At 40.1% G+C, this 23,234-nt stretch overlaps 1 protein-coding gene across 1 annotated transcript in view; it reads right to left on the reverse strand.

Annotated features, from left to right (window-relative positions):
* Positions 1 to 23,234, reverse strand: part of CTNNA1 (catenin alpha 1) — a 117,887-nt gene that overhangs the window by 32,461 nt on the left and 62,192 nt on the right. The window contains exons 8-10 of the mRNA XM_074916513.1: positions 16,255 to 16,335; positions 15,262 to 15,414; positions 1,324 to 1,416 (exon numbers count right to left, since the gene is read on the reverse strand). Of these exons, the coding sequence (XP_074772614.1) occupies positions 1,324 to 1,416; positions 15,262 to 15,414; positions 16,255 to 16,335 (327 nt within the window). The remainder of the gene's footprint in view (positions 1 to 1,323; positions 1,417 to 15,261; positions 15,415 to 16,254; positions 16,336 to 23,234) is intronic.

Below are 23,234 nucleotides of genomic sequence, written 5' to 3' on the forward strand. Positions count from 1 at the left end.
GGAGATGACCAAAAAAAAAAAAAAAAATTACATCCAGCCTAGCTGGTTACTTTAGGAAAGAGCAAGCCCTTATACCAGACAAGATGTATTTTTAAAAGCTTTTTCTTCCACATGCTTTGTTCTGACTGTAAAAATTGACCTTTGGTTTTAACAAGCCATACACACCACTTGTCCCAGATGCAGGAGGCAAAGAACTGCACAGCCAACGCAGCTGATGCACCAGCCCCAGGGTCTGAAGCAGGAATGGGAATCACAAAAGCCCACCCCAGGATGACAAAAGGCCTCCTAGGTAGTATTAAATGTTTTATATTTAGGTGCCTATCTTCACCCATGTAATAGCACTCTTACCTGAAAGTAACAGAAAAAGGTAAAATAGTCCTGCTCTTCACACTGTCTTCACCTATTCCCTCAAAATTCCCCTCCTGCTGAGGTGGGTACAAGTGAACATATCTCTTCCTTTTGACTGGTTTTAAAAGGACCAATACATATCAGAAAACCTGAACAAATCCCAAATAATCCTGAGACAATACATCTCGTTTTCATAAAATGCCATCTGACCAATTTTTTTTCTGAGTATGTAATTTCCATTAGCTCCTTGTTACCAACATCTGCTCATATATATGTTTTAAATATGAATTTTCCATTGCTTTAAAAAATGTAAATTACAAGAATTGACCATGCACTGTAGTCTTCAGGGGTTCATCCAAGTATCTAGTTGCTGACATTTAAAACATCAGGGCTGTCAAAATGGAAGAGGATAGTATAGTGCTTATATAAACTTAATTTCCTTGTTTCCATTAAAAAGTTATTAATTAAAAAGCAGTCTCAGACAGGTTCAAAATCTTCAGGCATAGGCAACTTCCTTCAATCCTACTCTATTGAGAAGACTTTATTGACATACTTATATTCTACTCAGGTTAAAAAAAAAAATAAAATCTATAATTTATCTTATGGCATGGACAGGAGCAGTGGTAGTGCCTTCACAAGACATCTTCCTGCAACATGAACGTGCACAGTAAACCACTGAAGCTTCACCAGTTTACCATCTTGCAAGTTACCAAAATACCCTGGCCAAATGAAATTAGAGCTATTATGCAAAAAAGTGCCCAAAACCTATTCGTATAGCTAATTACTTTGTCATATATCTTAAAGTTTCTAAGTTTTGATGCCTACACTGCATTTCACTCTGTACATGTATTAAAGAAAAAGTCAAGTTCTGCAGCAAGTCCACAGACAGCCACTAAGCGGACAGAACATGTACTAAAGCAGGACCAGCTGCCCCACTTATCAGGGTATATCTTATGTTCTTATGCTCTTCATTACCTGGGGACAAAGGGCTTCAAGCTGGCTGGCAGACATGCGAACCAATTTCACACCTTCTTCGTTGTTCGAGATGGAACAGGCCAAGTTGGCAACCTGTGTCAGAGGTGAGAGAAAAAAAAATGCCACTGTTAGAATTGGGTTTTATTTCCCCCTGTAGGAAACTTCTTACCCACCCCCAACAGTGATCAGAGACCCATCATGAAATACAAAGTGTCCATGTTCGTTCAGTTCTAACGAATTTAAAACTAATGAAATCTGTTCCTTCTCTAGCCATAAAATTGTATCACATCAGATCATAAAACCATAGGCAAATAGGACAGAGAGATCACTGTTACCACCAATTTGGTTAAGTTCTCTCCAGCAAAATGTACAAGAGCATCGCTGGCAGCACTTGAAGTTACAGTTAAAAAGCCCATTCCCACTTGCGTGAAACAGAAGCAACCACACATTTATAAAAACAATACAGCTCCCGTGCATCTGAGTAAGTATTCTGATGTCAGTGAGCACAGGGATGCTCCCTTTTTCTTGAAACGTTTCTATATCCTACTGCACGTTGACCCCAGAGAACTTGGAGGCCCACCAAGCAATTCACCTTGGCAAGCAGCGCGGTGGTGCTGCAAAGCTCAAGCTGTATTGCTGGTGTTGCACGGAGTGCACCTCTACAATATGATACAAGTAACTGAATGCACTGGCTTGAACTACTCCATGTACCTTTTATCTAGTCAGACTGCAGTATTAGGCAGGTGTTCCTCCAGCCCTCCATTTACACAGCAATTCATCAAATCAAATAGTTTGCTGGTACAGGTGATCTTGAAGATCCATCCACAATTCTCCAAAATTTGAATAGCATCTTGTGATGCTAAAAACTTTACTCCAAAACCTTGACCTGCTGCACAGCAGCATCCTTAACTAGGTCATCTTGAAACTGAGGACCTTTTGTAAACACCTGCCTTTTAAGAGCATACAGGAAGGGGACAGCACAGAATTTTTTGGTAATTGAAGATATTCCTCATATTGGAGCTACTCTCAAGGGAAGAAAGTCTGAAGTAAGTTACATTTCTTAGTTGACAGGTGAATGACAAGCATGTTATTCTGAGCTATTTGAACACAGAAAGCTGTAAAAATAGCACGAAGTGAACTGAGATGTACACTGAGTGCTGTCCTTTCAGAGACAGAGCAACCTGCAACGAAACCCCTCAGTAAATGTGCTGTAAAAGCAACTTCACAAGCCAGCAGATAGATGCTCAGTAACACCAGGGAACCAGATTTCTCCATATACTTTTCTCTATAAACTGGGGAAATTTCTTTCTTCCTTTAATTAGACTATCCTGTGCATTCATATACAAGTCATTTTGAAGTACTATCTGCAGCTACATCACATGCTTTTCCCCCTCCCTTACGACAGATGTTCCCACACAGAATATATTACTGTCCCACAAACCATCAACCACATGCCAACATACTTGAACGGTGTTTTTCATTAATCCCATTATTAATTTTGGGACCAAAAAGCAAGTTCCTATTGCAAAGTGCACCGCCTCTTCTTCCCTCCAGTCCCAAATCAAGTTACAAAGGATAAAAAATAGCACACTGTCAAGAAGATAGGTATGTTTCCAACACTGAACCACCAAGTAAACAGATGCAACAGCATATATTTGGATGAAAACAAACTGAAGTTGAGAGAAAGCCTGTGCAGCATCAACAAGACATGGAAAACTCTGCCAGCTTCCAGGAATATGAGTGTTCTACTCCTCAACTTTATTTTGCACTGATCTTTGTGGGCAAGACCTACATATTAAGAGGTGGCATTGCAGTAAGTCCTCAGTTCACTGCAAGGTCGTGGAGCTTGCAATCAGCTTAGCCAACGATCCTTTCTCCCTCCTGTTACCACATTTGCTACAGTCTCCAGCTCAGTTCCTCTCTGCACTGCATTGCCACCAAACAGCCCTACTCTCTATAATGCTCTCAGAGAGAGATTTGACTTTGAACATAGTTTTTTCCTGTAGTTTTGCCATGTCTTAAATCCCTTGTTCACAGTGAGCTGTAGTATATTATGCCTTTGTTTAGAGGCTAACCAAAAAAAAAAAAAAAAAAAAGAAAAAAAATCAAAAGACAGTAAGATGCTGTGATTTAAAAGTCAAATAAAGATTTTGCTGTTGTTTTAAGCACAGGTCATATTTTTGAGAAACACTAGTTTGCCAATATTTTTTATGGTCCATATTTCCACGTCATTTCTGCCTCCACAGCAGCAGTTACAATCTCTAGGACCAAGAAGAACACAAAGCTCTATTGAGTAGGGGCTGAATAAAAGCGACATTGAAGCACTACAAAATCAGCCTCTCCGATATCTGGAGATGTTGTGCTCTCTCTCAAGCCAAGGGTGATGAATCAAGCGCACAGAAATGCCGCTCTGTCTGAATACAGAGAGGCAAAGAAGTTTATAATTGAGTGTCCCCACCATGGCATGATGAAATTTTGCTTTTTTGCACAGTCATTTTTGAACAGTCATTTTTCTTCTGAATACCTCACTGATGGCAATTCTTCTTTAGAAATTGCCCGACTGGGACTGCCAACCTTTATGAAAGAAGCGTGTGTGCTTCCCTGACTGAGGGTCTTTGGCAGTTTAAGACAATCCAACTGTTGGCTGCCACATCCCATCCTACTGCTGCGTCTCCAAATCTCAACACTTCATTTCAGCATGCTCATCCAAAAGAAATCTATTCGCTTTGGTGGATTAGCCTCTCTGCCAGATTTGCACACAAACTTCCCAGCAAACTATTTACTGAACATCAGAGTGAAGCAGGGATGTGGCAGCAGCAGAGATGACTTCAGAGTGCTGCAGACATGGCTGTAAATTCACAGCAACACAGTATTTAAGGCACCCATGGGAAGACTGTCAAACTATTGGAAAACACTCACAAACCTCTTAAAATTTGAAATTTAATAAGAGCTTTGTCAACTAATTAATCAAGTTGTAAATGACATTACGATGAGGTATTTTAAATTGTCATTAATTTTCAGGTGTTCTATAGCATGAATTCTAAAATTGCATGTACTGGCCGAGGTGGATGGCTGTATGATTAAGAAATTTAAAGTACCTGGAAGAATCCATCATCAAGAACTCCTGCGTAATATTTGATAAATAACTTCAAACTACCTGTCTGTAGAGAAGATAGGGTACTGCTGGCCAGTTATGTGACCTGTACACATAATACATAGGATTTTGCAGCTGAGATGAAGATCAGCTACAGTCAAATTTGTTTTAAAGCATGCAGAGCACTTGAAATCATACATTTCTAAAACTGCCAAATAAAACAGAGCACCTCAAGCAAACAAAAATTCCCCTTAAATCAAATGTAAATGAAATAGTTTCTCCATGTATCCAACAACGTAGCTGACTGACATAGTAAGTGGTCAGACTTGATTTAGAAAGAACACTTGTGCTTGAGAGCAAAATAGCAATTGAATTCCCGCTGCATTTGTTCATTCTTACCATTCAATATCATCAAGCCCCTTTACATAAGCACTACTGGCACAGGCATCAAAGGAGACAAAAAAATCGCAAATAATGTAATCAGCCATAACGAGCAATCTCTTGAAAAAAGTTAAAAATACACTGGGAATGAAGACAGACTAGAGAAACTAGACTGACGCGGTTTAGAGATACCTCTTGCAGCACTGACAGGCCAGTTTAAAAGCATCTTTTTGCTGCAGTATCTTAGTTCACGGAGTATAGAACCATGTCCCAGAGACTTCATGTACCCCAAAAGGCAGGATGGACCCAAAGCAGCTGCTGATGTTTAGATGAACAAGCTTAAATTTACCCCCAGTGACAAATGCACCGAGCATTAGCGAGAAGGGCACAGACAACTGTTTCTACAAACTGAACTAATGAACTGGTGCCAAGTAAAACTCAAAGCTGGACGAACTCATCTGGAAAGTGGGTTTCATGCACTAATCAGTTTTTGAAACTCAAATCTGATTGGTATTAATGATGACATCAGAATACTGCAAGATGAGATGATGTCTTTGGAGGAGGCATTACTTCAGAATACTGCAAGATGAGATGATGTCTTTGGAGGAGGCATTACTTAACTGGTTCCTTCTAGAGGTAGGCACTATCTCAGTGCAAAGGGTCAGTCAGGAATATGGTGTAAGCAGGGAGATATAATTCCAATCACAAAAAAAAAAATTGCACCACCTGTCACAGAGTGATTCCATCTCAAATTCTAGTTATTTTGATTCTTCAGAATTTACTAATTTTAAATCAGGAAAAATCTTGACATTGTTAAAGCAGTTTTTTCCTCCACTAGTGACTAGTTGTCAGCCTATGTTTGTGTTGTCAGCTGTTATAGACAACTGCCTTCTCTGACAATAGGCAGTTTTTGCCTTTTTCACCTGGAATACTTTTTTTTTTTAACTTGAAATGTGTTCAGGTAATGACTAAGGAGTCATGTCTTTCACCAATTCAAAGACTATAGCAGCCTCAACTACATGAGTGTGGGGTCACTGCTGAGCCTCTTAAATTACACTGTTAAAAATAATTAAGAAATACTGCTACAGCTTTGCACTGACTGCCTAGCTTAGGTGGTGGGGTTACTTTACATGGAACTGTTTATTAAAGGATTGACTAACTGCTTTTTTAATAAGAGACAAAAACATGCAAAAGAAAAAAGGAACTATAATCTCTAACACATTAAATCTTCTTTTTCAAGGATTTCAAAGGCTGACACCTAAAGTTTGTATTAAAGTCTTTGCTTTGTGCACCTGGACTGACTTCAGAGGAGTAACAGCAAGTTTTTCCTCCTTGTTTACAAGTCATGTTTTTAGCACAGCTTCTTCAGGAAGTCAAGTCCGCAAAGCCCTCCTAAAGGGGTGTTGGATGCAATCATCTAGCAATAGTGTAATCCAGCGAAGGCTCTGTAATGTGTTTATTGTTGCATAATTTAAAATTGTCAGAGCTGCCTCTGCCACACAGCATTGTTATAAATAAGGATTATATATCGCTATGCAGGAGACATACACTAATTGAATTCTAAGAGCCTGACTACTCTCATTTGAAACTGCAGTTGTAAAAATAGCACTGCAAAAGTAAGAGTTTTCAGATGGTCTCACGAATGAAAAACTTAACTTTTCAGTTTAACATTGACCAGTATCCTCTCATAACTGATGCTCACAAACCCTTATGCAAAAATAACAAAACTGTACCCTTTTATACACAGATACTTTGGGGATTTCAACAACATGGAAATGAAGCTTTTCAAAGGTGTTCCTGGCATTTTAATTTCTGATTAAACTTCAAAAATTCAGCTTCATGTTCTATTTTTTGCTTTTCATTTCACAATTTCTCTGGGAATGCAAATTCCCACTTTTAAGCAGCTTAAAATCACCCATTTTAAAAGAAAAAAAAGAAGAATGGACAGGCAGGCATTCAACACTTTCCTCTTGAGAACCTGCTAAACAAAAGTGTATCTGCTATTCTCACAAAATTCAGATATAACACATCTAATTTCTTCCTCCCCCATACTAAAAAAAACAGTCCAGACTTACTTCATGATGGTCAAAGCCCATGAAATTAATTTAGCTGCAGAAACAACTGTTCTGGCAAAACTAAGTGGCAACTGAGGACTCTCAGAAGATATGTGACAATTATGTAATTTTTATCCCTTTTTAAAAAAGACTTTTATTATTCAGTTAAGTCCATATATTTATTAATTCACTCATACACCACACTCAATATTCAAGACAAATGGTAGCATTTTAATGTCCAGTCCTAACAGGTACCACATGAGGGAGAAGTCTGCATTCTAGCTATAATCCCATAAACTCACTAGTTTTGCAGAGGCATGGCTAATTACACAAACCACTTTCAGTTCTGTAATGCGTGAAGGGATGGCAGGGAGACTTCAGTTCAAGTCCACAGGGACTATGAAGCAAGTTACTGGAAGTCATGCTGTCAACTACTCTGTGATTTTATATGACTTAAGTAGTTGCAAGTGGCTGTAGCTCCACAGAAGGTACCTTGCAAGAGCTTGTTTTGGGGAACAGAATCCCAATGTATTAACTTAAGATAGCAAAAGTCTTTAAATAAAACAAACCACACACAGAAAAATTCCAAACGTAAAGCACTGAGGAGAATGATGAACTGAAATTGAGATAACTGCTATTTCCAGAGCTCTGCAACCTCATGCAGAAGATGAGAGCAATTTTAATTTCAAGTCTGGTTATAAACACATGGAGGAGAGATTTCAGCTAGATTGAACAAAACTGGCAAGCAAAATGTTATTTTTGATTCAAAAGTTTTAGACAATGAGAAATGGGGGTTTCAGGGTTTTTTAATTTCAACAGGCTGGCAACTGATTGAAAAATGAAGAGGATCAGAGATAATCTATTGTGTGTTTTCTAGTCCTTATAATACTGAGGCAATTGCTTAATATTTTCATGGGTAGCCACCTCTCTTCTGGGATTGAATCTCAAAACTAGCACCTTTCCAGTTGTATCTGTGTTTCTAAAAACCTAGTTAAGGAATATAGCTTTGCATTTGGCTCTCAACCTAAACAAACTGTCTCCAACTACCTCTGCAGCTACCTGGTACCATTCTAGGTATTGCTGTCCTGCAAAAGCTGCATTTAACACTGGCAAACTCCTTCCACACCCTGAGGAAATGTCCTTCTCCAACAGAGTGCAACCCCACATATTGTCAAGGTTTCATAAAGAAGGGGAATTTTTAACACAGTTGGGCAAACCCAGTGTTTGTGCATGATGACAAACCGAACTGGGCTCCATTTACTGAGCAGCAAGTGCAAAAGGGAGAGCACTACCCTCTCTTGCCAACAGGAAAGTTTTTCAATCAAAGAGGGGGAAGAGGTGTTTGAAGGGAAGTAATACATCTATAGCATAAAACATATCCACAGTAGTAAAGTGCTAGCAGTACAAGAATACCTTTATTTCCAGACTGGTAGATTATCCTTTCTATAGGCCTGACAGAAAGCAGAGCTGGTAAAGGAATACCAGTGTGCTGCGTGGGCACCGTGCCCCTCACATCTGCTGCTACAGCTGCATCTACAACTATTGGCACAGGAACGATTCCTTCCTCAGACAAACAAGCTAAAGTGATAAAATGTTGTTATAAGCACAAAACACATTAGTTACACAAGTCGATCTGAGCTACCATGACAGAAATCACACTGCTGGTATGTAATGCAGATCTGATCTTAAGCTAAAACTTTCAAAGTGAATCCTCATCTTGAATGCTTCTTAGCAACATAAATGTTTTTCTTTATAATAAAAGTGTTTCTAGTGGTGATATTTGGACAGTACCTGAATAATTATCCTTATCCAAAGAAGCCTCTATGTTTATCAAAGTGGAAATCATAATTCTTTCCTATCTCATTTGGCTTTTCACTCAGAGCATGCTGCATTATGATCTTACTAAAGGCTTCCAACTTGGTGCTGTTTAAACCAGTTTTTGGTGATTCAGACAACTGTTCATGGCAAGTTTAATGGTAATTATAAGTACATTATGCTCTTGAAGAAGGCAACAAAATAGTAAGAAGAATGAGCTCTACACAGATTTCAGGCAACTCCTTGATGACACTACATGACTAATATTCCAATATTGCTAATGACTAAAGTGATGAAAATCCAGACATGCATTAAGGCTTTTAGTTATATATCGAGAATTCAAACATTTATGCCACACCTATAAAGCTGCACCCAAAAAACCACTTTAAAATGCTGCTGGCATTAAGACTCAAATATCTGGAAAACAAAACAGGCCAAAATTGGTTTTTCCCTCCCTCTGAAGACATCATGCCAACAGCAGCTACACTCAATAGTGCCGTTACTTCCTGATCTCTTCTACAGATATCCCCTTCCCCAAATGCATTTATCTGTTTCCAAAGGCAAAAGTAAACACCAGGCTATTTCAACTGGGGTAAAAGGACACTACCATAGTTGTCCAAACCCTAACTTCATTCACCTCCAACTTCTACACCCTTCATATCTCCCTTGGCCCAAGTGTTTAAAGACCAAGCTCCACTCTCTCAGCAATCATCCAACACAGTGACTGGTTGACTATGGGAAAGGTATGGCAGAAGTGCCTCTCATCCATGTAGCAGCAGCTCATCAGGATTATTTTCAAATAAAAGAATGTCTCTGAACACCCCGATCTCTATCCAGATATGTGCAGGTTCAAATTCATCTTCAATCACTTCATCTCTCCCATCAGTTTCACTGACAGATTACTGATTACCTTGCTTCTCTCATGTGTACTTACAAGGAAATCTGGATAGAAAGATTACCCTGAAGCTTCTTATTCCTCTTCCAACATGATTTTTAATCTCTACCAGCATTCTACAGACCCCTTCATACATAATTCGGTGTAGCTCTAGATTGGCCTCAAAAGAAAAAACCCTGACAAGAACAAAAGTTATCCTATTAAAAGGTCACTTGCCTTTACTTATGTATGACACATTAAATTTGTATATCCAGTTTTGTTGGAAAATGGAAGAACTTCTCTTCTGCTGAGGCTTTCCTACTTTACTGATTATGAATGTAAGGAAAGCATGTTCTATGGATAGAATTTAATTTATTTATGAATTAATTGACTAATAAAATGAACTTACAAGGAAAGTGCATCTGCTCTTGAAGAGTGTCAAGCTTTAGAGGGCATGTTAGAGTTATACTGGTCATTTACTGAAGACATTTGTTTTAAATTGCTGCCAAGGTTATCTACAGACAAATTACAGAAAACACGGTTGTTCTTTGGAAAAGATATTTTGGTCTCCAACTTAAAATGGGAATTTAGTACTGGGTTGGACTAACAGCACCTCTCTTCTCCAGACCATAGCACAAGGACATTTCCCTTGTAATACACAATTACCTCAAAAATAAAGGCAAGTAAAAGACAAACTTGAGTTTGCAGAATCCACACACCCCCACAATTAGCTTAATGGAAAGGAAAAATAGGTGCCCAGATACAACAATAATGACTGATAATGACCCTAGCCTGGGAAATGCCGAGTTTTGAGAGATTAATATACCCAAAGTTCAGGAAAACATTCCAAGTCAATATTTGATTTGGGTATCAAGTGCTATGCTTGTCTGAACTTTTCACCCAAGATACATCATCTCTGTCCTTCAGCATTGATACATACCTTTGATGGTAAGCATGGAGAAAGACTATTTAAAGAATGAGCAAAGCCAGTCCACTTCCACCTTCAAAGACACTAGTTTTATAAGCTTTGTACAAACTCTGAAAATCAGGTGGCTAATAGACACAAAGGATAATCTTTTGAGACCAGATTTTATTCTAGATCTGCTGGATACTTCCATTCCATGCTTTATTTTTAATAATAAATCTGTAAGATGCACAAACACTAAGTGCACACCTTTATGACAAAGATAACTAGCTATGCCCAGCTAAGTTATATCTCATGAACAGAGGACAGACAAGCTTCAGTTTTTTAAAGCCTTTGTTGTGTCTGAAGTCTAAAAGCTAGCTATTATTTTAAATCCAAGCTATGTTTCATCCACTTCCAATTTTTTAAAAGCCTTTCACATGTAAAAAACTTGCAGCTGTTAGACTCTCTTAAGAATATATGGGATGCAAGTATGGGCAAATCAGGATAACTTACAACAAAAATGTTGCTACTGTGCAAGGCTTTGAGCCTTTGGAGAGTGGTGTGTTTATACTGAGGTCTGAAGAATTACTCCAGGACACCGGGCTAGGCAGTTTGGGCAACAGAAGTGGAAAATGGCAGCGTGAGAGGCTATGGATAGCTCGTGGAGTTGCAAGTGCCCAAACATGGTTCTTTCCAAGCAAATAAATTTGCAGTCTGCATCTGTTCATGGGTTTTCACTGAAGATGAGAGAATCATCTCTCCATATGCAAGATACAACCCAGTGCATTAAGAAGAGGCACAGAGCAGTCTTTTCAGACAAATTAAAGCAACTGGAAAAAAATTATGCTTATGAAACATCATTGAGAACTTTCTCCTCCCTGGTCTTACCAAAGTTTCTCTGAGAAAGAGACTTAAAAAATAAAATTTGAGAAACACATTTGATATAGGGGTACTGGGTTCCAGAATAAGGTATGATTAATTGCTGGTTTTGAGGAATTACGCACTCTCCCTTTCCAAAATATTCTTCAGCAAGCAAACAGCTACTGGAAGATTTTAACCTGGACTCTGCCCTCATCTACCTTTTAACTACCTAATTTCTTAAGGTCTGAAAAACTTTTCCATTAGAACTACACAGTGACAAATTGGCAACCTAATTTTTATTTTTCTAAAGCATTCAATATTGTAGCAGAATTTTCTTTTTAACATTTATGGCTTTTTCACTTTTCAGAGAATAGCCAGAAGTGTCACTGCAGTGACTACAGGGAGCTGTACAAAGGCAACTTGTGCACAAGCACACTTCAAAGACTGGGACGAACAAAAAGTCAGCGTGGTGCTAAGTGACATCATTAAAAATGAGCAGCAAGTTGCAGGACAGCCTAGTTTCATTTAGGGAGAAACAGTGAATCTAAGGATGCCTATGGCAAGCTGTCTCTCCTCAAGAGCAAAGTTACAGTTTGGAGAGCCACGGCTACTTCACCCACCATGATAAAAACCATTGGAATGCAAGTACTTTAAAATCTGTAAATTAGGAAGATTTTCCACAAGTGAGTTTTACTTTTTCTTACACTGGTTCCTGAAATGCTGTCTCTTCTGTTATTCTTGTGTGCTGCATTTAAATTGGCTTCTCAATTCCTGAATTAAACTCCTTTAACAAAGAGTGCTATCTAGTTAATGGACTGTTAGTACAGAGCAATTTTGAAAGCTATCTTTGAAATGTATTATACAACTGAGACAAGTCTCATTTTACTATTTTACCGTTACTCAGTTTTCAAAAGGCAGGATAAGGGAGTTAGTATTTTACTACGTGAGAAACAAATTAGATGGAAGTCCTTTGGGACACAGCTTTGGTATGGTTTCTGTAGGAGATACAGACTCAGTAGGCAAATCAGATTTTTGTGGTTATTGTACCTTTTGGTCAAATTTGGCTGCCCAGACTTTAGGAACCACAAAGCAGATAGTACTCAGAGGCCAAGGGAATGCTTCAAAATAAAATTACCCAAATCATGCGCTTGCATCTCTTCACAGCTACTTGGAGGGCCTGTAAACACCTCTGCACTGCAGGAGCAAGGCTCCCCAAGCTACCCCAGCGCAGAAGCATCACTGCCACTCCTCAGTCTAGCCAACACCTGCAACAGTGTAGTGTCAAAAAACCCACAAAACAAACAAAAAATTATAGTCCCCTCTAGTGGCTGGTTCACCAGGAGTTCAGCACTGATTTCTCCAGGTCACAGGACAAAGGGGCACTAAATCCAAGGTGTAAAACTTCTCACTTATTCAGATAGGGATTTTCCAAGTTACCTAGTGCCAAGCAGGTCTCTTACCCATCACTTAACACTAAAGGACACATTCTCTTCTGCATCTAAAACACAGAAGCCTGTCAATCATGACATGATACACAACACAGCTCCGTTCTGCACTGCAGCTGTTTTGTCACATTTGATGCCTTGAGTCACTCAGCAGCATTTCTGAGGGTAGTTACAATAAACTCCCTGGCACGCTTATCTTCCACTGAAAACAGGTGGAAGCAATCACTTCTCATATCACCAAGTGCAACATCTTCTGTTCTGCTCTTACACAATCTTTTATTGTTTCTTCAGATACCTGACGTTGAGTTTTCTGCCCAAGAGCAGAATCATATGGGAACTTGCAAACATCCTTCTCCATTCTGGCAGAGACATGCTGAGACATTAAGTGAAACTCACTCTGACCTGTCTTCTTTCACAGTAAATTTGACATCACATACAACTCCGCAGTGGCTCTCTAGCCCCTCAAGACAAGGGCTCTGCAGGAGTACTATTCCCCTTCTGTCAAAGCTAAGCGTATATATTAATCCATCTACATTCATGGAAGAGGTTTATAAGCCATCTCGATCACGCCACTCTATAGCTATAGTTACATTTTAGACAGCAAAAGCAATAAGCCAGCCTTCAAAAAGTTGTTGCAGCAGCATATCATTTTAGCAGAACCTTTTGATGCCAGTCAGAAATATTGTTTAATGCATACTTCCAGGGGAATAGTCTTTCTTGAAAGACAGACTGTTTGGCTGAATAGAGGTCCTGTAAAACTCATTTGCACCTTGGCATTTTGCACATAAGTAAGGTCAGTAGAAACCGCTCTTACGTGCCACTGAGGACAGACACTCATTGCTTTTTAGATGGCACACGTATTCTGAAGGAGCAGGGAGTAAGGGCCCACCTAGCAAGGGCAAAAGAAACTCATAGACAAAGCAGAGCAATTAGTCCTTTGTAATTATGCTGATAAATTCCGTGTATGGACACCACTAAAGAGGTGGCAGAACTATGGCAGAATAGGCACTGCTACTGTTATGCTAGTCAACTTGTCCTGTAAACAAGCCCTAAAAATAATTTTCTAAATACTTTAGGTTTGCAACACAAAGAAGGGAAGCTTTAGATAAAACCCACTTCAAAGTGTTCCCACCACTGCATGTGGAACAGCTGTATCCTGCTGCCAAGCAGGGCACAGCAGCACTGCCTTCAGCCTGCTGTTCTGTCGAACAACATTAGCGCCTTAAAATTTAGAACAAAATAACTGAATCTGTATGAAGATGTCATTTGTACTGAAACGTGGCAGGTCAAAAGCGAAGAATGGATAACTTTGAAGCAATAAAATTTTCACTGCTTAGACAGCAAGTCTGAAGAGCTGGGCTAGCTTGATGCACCCTAGACTATGGGGCAGTTGCTCACTGGACTTAGAGCCCCATCAGCTTTAAAAGTGAGAAAAATACAGTGAGCAAGAGTCAGAAACTACTTTTACTGATGTTCAGTAAGTCTTATTATTGAGTAATTTAAACCTGTTATGTTGTGTGGAAGTATTCCCAAGAAGCCTAGGAGACACACGGACTCTGCTATCACACACAGTGATGCCAAGAGAGCAAGCGGACATTAACCAGCATCTGACAGTTCCCAGGCAGCTGCTGAGGTTAAGCACACAAACCAGCTGATGCCTCAAAGCATACCAAAGTGCACACAAGTTTTTGAAGTTTATTCCTAGTGGCATGTTTCTTCAACAATACCTATAGATGTTTGTTCCTTGCCATTTATCATCAGCAGGCACAAAACTCAGATGTGAAAACAACAGCAAGAAGACGAGGTTACCGAGATGTATCCACCAATACAGGTATGAACTCTGTAAATGCACTACCTGTTGGGAAACTATTACCCTTAATAGTAGACTAATGACCTTTAATGCATTTTAGTTAAGACAGGCTGGTCGCATTTAAACTGATCTTCCCACAGATTAGCTTTAGTAACACCAGTTTGAGAGCCTTTGGATTTTTATTAGAAAAGGTGGCAAGGATCAGTTTTGTCATTACTGCAAGTTTTTTTATTTGTCCATTGTTTGTTCTCTACACACATGCAAGCAGGTTTCCATTCTAAAAGTCTTCACACAAAAGGCCTGTTTATATTTGGTGGGATTTTACTGAAAAGTAAAAAAAACCCTCCAGGCTTCAAGCAATGGGTCAAGTTGTACAGCAAGACAGTCATGCCACAGTCTCCCTTATTTCATATCACCATCTCTAATTAACATATCAAATAAGGGTAACAACATAATATACTTCCATTGTGTGTCTAAAACTACATGGGCTATGTAAGAGTAGCTCTTGCTTTTTGATAAGCTTACATTTTAAATTATTTAAATATTAAATTGTATTTAAATTCATTAAAATAAAATTTTTAAAAGCAAATTTATTGCAGAATTTGCTATTTGTTTCAACAGAATTGGAAAATGTGTTTTGCCTAGTCTTGCCTTAATTTAACTAGTGATAATTTAATTTTAATTTGTACTATCTTACCTCAATCAATTTGTTGGCATGTTCACGAAAAACCTGGGCATATTCTTTAACTTCTTTTTCATTCCCATTCTTGGCAGCTTCAATCAATACTAAAAGTGGAACGTTTGTTTCCAGAAAAGAGTCTGATACGTGGTCCATAACAGCTTTGCGTAGCTAAAATAAAAATAAAAGAATGAGTTATTTTTCAGTGGTGTTCCACTGCTGTTTTCCTTTGACTGTATTAATACATAAAGCCTAAAGGACTCTTGTCGTTGATCCTTTTTCTTTTGTGTGACCAAGGCTTTCCCTGCACTAAGTCTTGTCTATAGACTTTTTGCTTCAATTTAAGTTAAATCTCCTTAAAAAACTGGATTAGTTGTATAAGTGCAAGTCACCAGTTTGGCCACAAATATTGATTTAGCAGCCCATATTAGTTTTGTCTGACTAAATTTACTGCTTTCCCTCAGCTGATTAAACAACATGCTGATTTAGCTTTTTTGTTTTTCTACTAGAATAAAAACATTTTTCAACAAACTTGATTCTTATTCACATTTACTTGAAAGGGGGAATATATTGCTTTAAAAACTAAATGGACAAAAGGTTGATATTACATAAATACAGTCCTCAAAGAAAATTGGCTCTCTGAGATGAATACCGTCAGAATTATAAAACATACCTGATTATGTTCAAAATCCATAAAATGCAAGTAGAGTTTTTTGTTTTATTCTGTGTGTATTTTTGGTGGTGTTGTGGGGTTTTTTTTTAATCTCTTTGCCACGAGAATGATTAAGAATCCGACATCTTTATTACACAGTTAACATGGAATTACATTTCTACCTCATGCTTCCCTGTGAACCAGGCACTGGAAGCTTCTAGCTTTTAATTCACTAAACACAAGCAGGCAAGCCCACTGCCCACTGGAAACAAACCAACAGATAACATATTTCCAAGAGGGCAAATATGCAGGAGTACACTCATTTACCTCAACAAGCATTAACTTAATATATTAATTACCTGTCTACGCAAGTCTCTAGTCTTTTTGGTCATTTTATCAATTGCAGAGTTCAGCGCATCACTTCTTTCTTTGCGTCCAGCCTGAAAAACAAGAAACAAAGATGTAAATGGATTTTCGGTGTCTCAGAGTAAAACCAGTATTGCTCATTTCAAGTACTTTGTCAGCTTCTTTTTCTTCTTTTTTCTTAAGTGATTATGCACACTAGAAGTGAAGTCTCCACCTCCCTGATAAAGCATTCTCTTCCTGGCTCGTTTGGGCAGTACAGGAACATCTGACGTCTTAAAGACCTTTAACACTCTTCAGCTTGCTTTCAGAAGAAAAGGATGGTTTCATAAATCTAGGTATCTTTTTGATCCTAATCAGCCAGAGACTATATTCAACCTCAGAGTTTTATTTCTCTTTTCTGCCGGCTCTGTCAACCACCCCACGGCTGGCACTGCATTGAGTCCTGCTTCAACCCTCAATCTTCTACAGCCTCAGCTGCTGAGATTGCCCACGGCCAGTGGATTGCACACAAACATCTCACACATTGCCTTCAACATGCACCATGCAAGCTGTCCACAGGGCACATCCGATACAACAGTGCTCCCTTACACACCTTCATACCCAACCACCACAGAAGAGTAGTCAGCCCAAAGTCAAAAATCAATCATCTTAAAGGTAAAATCCTTACAAAACATTTGTCAGGATGAAATCCAACATTTCAAGTAAGTACCCAGGCCCACCTGCTGAGAGCTGGATTTCACCACGGTTCAATACAGCCAGTTTTGCATTAGCCCTGTTGTTAAAGAGGGAGGAAGGGGCCAAGCAGCAGTGGCGACTTCTCTCTTTTTTTAAGCAGACACTGGGTCAAAAATATCCTAATTTGTATCAAATTAGGAGTGTTAGATAATGGTGATAGTCTGGTTTTGTCAAAAGTTTTTTCTGTATAACATATATTAGAGTTTTGAAACACACTTTATGTAACCACAATCCAGTTTTTGAAGTTCTAAGCCACGATCAATATAATTATCCTGTTGAGAAGAAAAACCATTTAGCAGCACTAAAGTGAGGGTATGCCAGTTATCAATTATCCAGATGACAGGCTGGTTTAAAATACCTGAACACCCCTGAATTTAAAACATGGAGTCCACTTTACAGCAGAAATAAAAATTAAACAAATGGGGGAGTGGGGGGGAGAGAAATTAGGATGCTGTAATGTCATTATAATTTAATGAATTATTGAAGATTTGTCACCTCCCTGATCAAGTAATTTGATTCTCATCATGAAAGGTAATTGAGAAGTGATCAAAATTAAAACCAGAAGCTCATTCTGACTATGCCACAGCCTTTGGCAGACCCACTGTCGGCCTGTTCTTCACTCCACATTCAAAAGTCAAAGCTGAAGTCTCTAAATAAAGTGATGGTTAATACTACTTATTTATTGAACAGTTTGCTGTTCCTATGCTTGGTGGATATGAAAACCAAAACGCAGTTAGGCTAGAAAGTCCCCACTCAGCTTGCACTGAACAGTCACTTTGTCCCAGGCCGCAGCTTGGGGCATGCTGACAGCGGGTGAGTCACCCAAAAATCTGAAACCTGTTACCTGGCACTACACAAACTAACAGCCTGATCTGAGATGTAAACCTAGTCTCAGCTGCTTACTCTGATGCTTTCACACCAGCACACCTATTGCAACGTGACTACTTTACTGAACCCATGGCACCCCCACTGTACACATGGGCACTTTTTTCCAGGAATATCTTTGGATCTAAGATACATACTCATCTATTATGTAGCAAACCAAACATTCAGCTATTCCAAGAAGTGCCATTTTACTTCTCCCTGGGTGCCCCTACATTACCATTTTAACATGAAGCAGGAGCGTGCTTTTGAAGTGAGTCCACCCATCGCTTCCACTTTGCTTTCCCTGGCTTCACAGCCCAGAACAGCCTCAGTGCATGAGGACCAGATGGTTTTCGGGTGAGAGGAGAACCAAGAGATGGCTTCCACTAACGGACATTCAGTTCGTATGGCCAGACCATAGCCAGTCCTATGTAAAATGCCCTTTTCAGGCTTTTCAGCATGCAATGCACACATTAGAGCCTAAGCAGCACCAATTTCATACTGTTGATCCATTCCTATTAAGCTACACCACATATTAGCGCAGAAAGAGCTGTGTAATCTAAACCCATTAGACTTTAGCAAGGCAGATCCAGTTTGTTTCCACCTTGTTGGCATTCAGAAATTTTAGTACAGAAGCTCATTAAAAATACTAACAGAATTTCCTTCCGAAGGTTGTAACATAAAACGCTCTGCTAATTTAGCTGCGGTAATTTAACAATTTAGCACATATCACTACTAACCCGGGTCCTTCGTTAGGAATGGTGCAGTGGGGCAGAACAGGACAAATGCTATGGACGCCCACACCTCTGTGGCTACAGAGACCTGTTGTCATTAACATCTTAAATCACAACAGGCAACCAAGGTCCTGGCCCAGAGACAAGGATGTCAAATTCTGCCCATCTGAAGTTTCTTGACCTTTTTTGCATAAAATGAAAAATAAAACACTACCTGTGGGGACAATTATGCCCCATTAGGTCCAGGTGGAGGCAGCTAGTGGGACAGTGGTGGCTAGAGCGCATGAAGAGCTGTACAGCCTGCAGCCGCAGGAGCCCTCCAGGGCACATACAAACATTGAAGATCATCCTTGACCACAACAATCACTTTGTCCAGGCTTCCGCATGCCCCATGAATTTTACCTATTGGTTCTACTCTACAGCTCAACAAGTTCTGAGCTAGTCTCTCAAGTAATAAATTGTGTTTTAAAGGCTCCAAGTGACAGTTAACCACCTCTGGGTGATTTGTTCCAGTAGCCAATTACCCTTACTATTAAAAAATTGCCCTTTTCTAGTCTAAAGTTTCACTGAAAACCAACTAATGACCCAGCAGCACAACAGATCCTAGCTATCAGCTTCTCTTATCCAGGGGATTAGGAGGACTCACAATACCAAAGCCTGAATATTCAGATTACTAATAGGATTTTCAGATATTCAGCACAAAACTCTGCTGAGGGAATCACAAGCTCTGCAGTCAGTAAGCAGCTAATAGATTTGGTAGATTTAATAGGGTCATGTTGACCATGTCATTTTGCAGTTATGATATCACAGCTCTGTCCAGTATCACGGATAATAAATTTAGCCACAGTGCAAATTTAAATCGAATCACATTTTTATCAAAGAGGCTAGAATTGGTGTTAAAAATCGCTTGTTTCCCCCATCCCCCATAACCTCCTGCTCTTCCACCATCACTGCTACCCTGCTTGGAAAGCAATACAAGTAGTCACTGTCGCATCCTCGCTGTTCCAGCTCACACAGCTATCCGCACTAGGGTTTGTTTTAATGGCTTAAAGCAAAGAAAGGGGATTTGTATACAGGGAGGCAAGTGGAATCACTGTTACAACCATCTCTGTTACAAAGCATTCCCTTTGTAGGCTTACCATCTGAAGTAAAACAAAACAAAAAAAACCAAACCAAAGTGAGTTTTCCCTACAGATACTAATGTTAAAAGCTAATCCCAATTAAAAAGGTAACAGAGCACGGTGGTGGTGCATGAATGCTGTCTTAAAGCCACCAGGATCAGCAGCACACATATTACAATGAGTTATTCAAAAAGCCATGTTTTTAACAACAGAAGTTTGTGATATTTTGCTATAATCTCAATGGTTCATCACCAATTTAAATTAAGCAGAGACCACAGAGCTAACGAGAGAAATAGTGCCTCCTGTCTGGCACCAGCCCTCATAGTGCACCCACCACCCCTGCAGAGCCCAGCATCCCTCCTCCCCAGCTCAGCACCCAGATGCGAGCCAGATGTGCCACCGCTGTGTGACCAAGAGCCACCACTGCCCTGCCTGCTGCCCAGCACACAATCACCTAACAAAAGGAGTTTGAAGAGAGGTTTCTGCTTCAGGTAATCTGTGAAATTGTCTTCTGAGCTGTTTGTACAACAAGCAGCATTGTGGTTAATGATAGTGATTTAATAAGTGAAAAACAAGTGTTTGGCAGACCTTCCTCTGGGCAGGCAGTGGCAAAGGTAGTTGTACGTCAGCACGCCACTACTGAGCGGTGCTTCGTGGAGAGGCAGGAAATTTAATTCTCTGATTGAGTTTGTCACATGCTTCATTTCTGCCTTGACACCTAGCCTAATTGCATCTCTACGAAGGATAACCGTCCACACCCCTCTATTACCACAATACAATGGCTGCAAACAAATTCCAGATATAACAGTGCTGATTCAAGACCAGGAAGGTTAAGCAGCAAAGTGTGACTAACATGAATTTCAGCAGTGTTTTCATATCTAAGGTCTGACGGTTTAGGAAGCAGGACTACACGCTGGTCTGCAGCAGGAAGGAGACTCCCATGGCAAGCCCACAGCTGGCCAAAGCACGGGGGCTGCATGGCATTGTCTGGGGTTCAGCAAGAACCCAAACCAGAAGATGCCTGTGCTTCCATGCTGCTCCCACCCCAACATCCCTCCCCACAGCCAGGCTGCAGCTGCAGTGGCCCCATGCTCCCCTCAGTGTCCAGGGAGAGGGGAAAGCTGGCTCCTGCACTCATCCTAGCACAAGGAGGAATTAAAATGTGCAACCAGTGCCAGGTGCAGAGAGCTGCCAGACAGGGAGGTGACAGTCACCATGCTATGCTGCAGCACACGTGTCCTTCGCTCCCAGGAAGACAGCGACACCCGACCTATGGTGCCCTGTCCCATCCGTCCCACCGCCCTCACCCGAAGGACCTCTGCAGCTAGCCAGAAGAGCTGGACATGTCTGTTGATGATGTATCACCCTGGACATGCCTTTTTCTTGTGTGTTCACTTCTCAGGGCTCACTGCTAACCCAGCCTCAATGGTAGCACATCCAAGTGACAGTATGTGCATGGTAATGCTACAGCCGCATGTCTGTGCTCGTCTCCTTTGCCTCACAGCCTTACTGATACAGCACAAAGACTATCTTTTAGCAAAAAAGCAGCAACGTGCTAACGTCCAGCAAAAATTAACACAATCATTTCTTCAAGCAGAAAGGTGAGCTCTCTGCACTGTGCCACATGTGCGGCTGCAAATCCCGGGTGCCTCAGTCTCTTCTGCAACTCCAGGGCTTGCCATCCTCCAAGCCCACAGCACAAGAAAGTCACACAGCCCACATGTACATCAAGTAAAATTAGCTTATTTGTTGTTCTTAATACACTAGGAAGGCTTCCACAAGATGTCAGCCTAACTAAATGACAACGCTAGCCTCAGGGTGCAATTCTACTTTTCCAACCCATGCATTTAGCAGGAAAACCAGTTCTGCTGCTGCTCAAGAAGAGGGGTAAGGGAGAAGCTCCTGAAAAAAAAAGAGTTATTTGGTTCTAGCAAGCTTATTCCTGAGGTGGACATGCCATTTTCCCTCTCCATGTTACACATGACGATTCAGGCTGTCACTTCAAAGCGCCTGTTCTGGCAGAAGTCCCCAGATGGCACTCATACGTGGTTTTTCTCAGCATACAAGCAAGTTTTCAGTCTCAGGAGAAATGCAACTGTGTGAGTTTTTCGGGCAGCTGGGGTTTATTCCCAGCCTATTATACCTTAACCCCCCAGGCAGCTCCCAAGAAACAATGTGAATATTACTGCAGAGTTCCAGACTTAAGGGAATCAGATGTATGCTTTTGGTAATAGCTGTTATTTCACAACAAGTGCACATAAAAACATGTTTCGCTAAGAAAAGCGCCCATAAAGTTCGTGTTAACAGTTTCCCAAACAGGAAACTTGCTGGCAAGGTGCTAAATAGCCCTTGTTTGGTTATGGGCCAAAGAATGGAGAGCTTTAGAAAGGAAGTAACTTACCGTGTTTGAACATTAACTCTTAACTCTGTGCCAAATTACACAGTCTTAATGTGGGAGGAACCTACCAACAGATACTGAGGCAAAAAAGCAAAATGTTTCCAAAAGATACCTAGTTTCAGCCTTCTGGTAACAGCAAAAAGTAGCACAGGAGAGGAGTAACATTTGACATCACAGTCATTGTTATTTTATTAATTACACCCTTTGGAATGTTGTTTTTAAGTGTTACCATACCTAGATGTTATTAAAATTAAAATCAACACTTCAAGTGAGGATTTTGCACCAGAGGACCCACTATGAGAAGCGCAGCCACAGGTACTTTGGTGCAGCAGTTCCATCCGACAGCTGGCAACTGACAGCCACGGCTGGATTTCAGCTTCTGTACTTTTCCTACAGTGAACATTAAACATGAAGAAACTCCTTAAATAGATTTAAGTCATTCCTTTGCATTTGTTTCTTTCACACTAGAGCAAATGTGAAAATATTTACTATGGCAGAGCAATTTAAGAAGTTTCTAGCATTTACTAATTAATTTTATAATTAAAAATAGTTACTTTCCTGATGGCTTGGGAGAGGGTTTTTTTGTTTGCTTTGTTTTTTGGGGTGGGTTTGAGATTTTCTTTTTGCTTGCTTGCTTGCTTTTACAGAGTTCACCTTCTCCAACCTTTTACTTTCCACTTAGTACTTTCTTTCAGTCTGCTCTGGACAGGACATCCCACCACAGAAAGGAAATACTGCAGTCAGTATTACAATTACAGCGAAGGGAGAAGCAGGCAGAAAACAACGTCTTTAAGTATTTCTAAGGAACCAAAGCTTAATAACAAAGGTAAATGGCCATTTTATTTTAAAATCTTCTTTTGACATAATTAATCATTGTCTTCCATCAGCATTGGAAGTTTGTTATTCTAAGCTCATCCCGTATCTTTAGGTCATAAGTGATACCTCACTGCTACACAGCAAACATTTTCAAGTGCCTTCTACTACATTACTGCTTTATATCTCAAGGTGAAAATAAATAAGCTTATCACGTTGCTTGGAGCAGGAAGCTCCCCCTGCCTCATCCACACCACATCAAGGCCAGAGCAGCTGCTCCATAGGCTTTCCTCCACAGGCACACAAAA

The sequence above is a fragment of the Athene noctua genome, chromosome 12 (genome assembly GCF_965140245.1).
Source record: "Athene noctua chromosome 12, bAthNoc1.hap1.1, whole genome shotgun sequence".
Classification (NCBI taxonomy): Eukaryota; Metazoa; Chordata; class Aves; order Strigiformes; family Strigidae; genus Athene; species Athene noctua.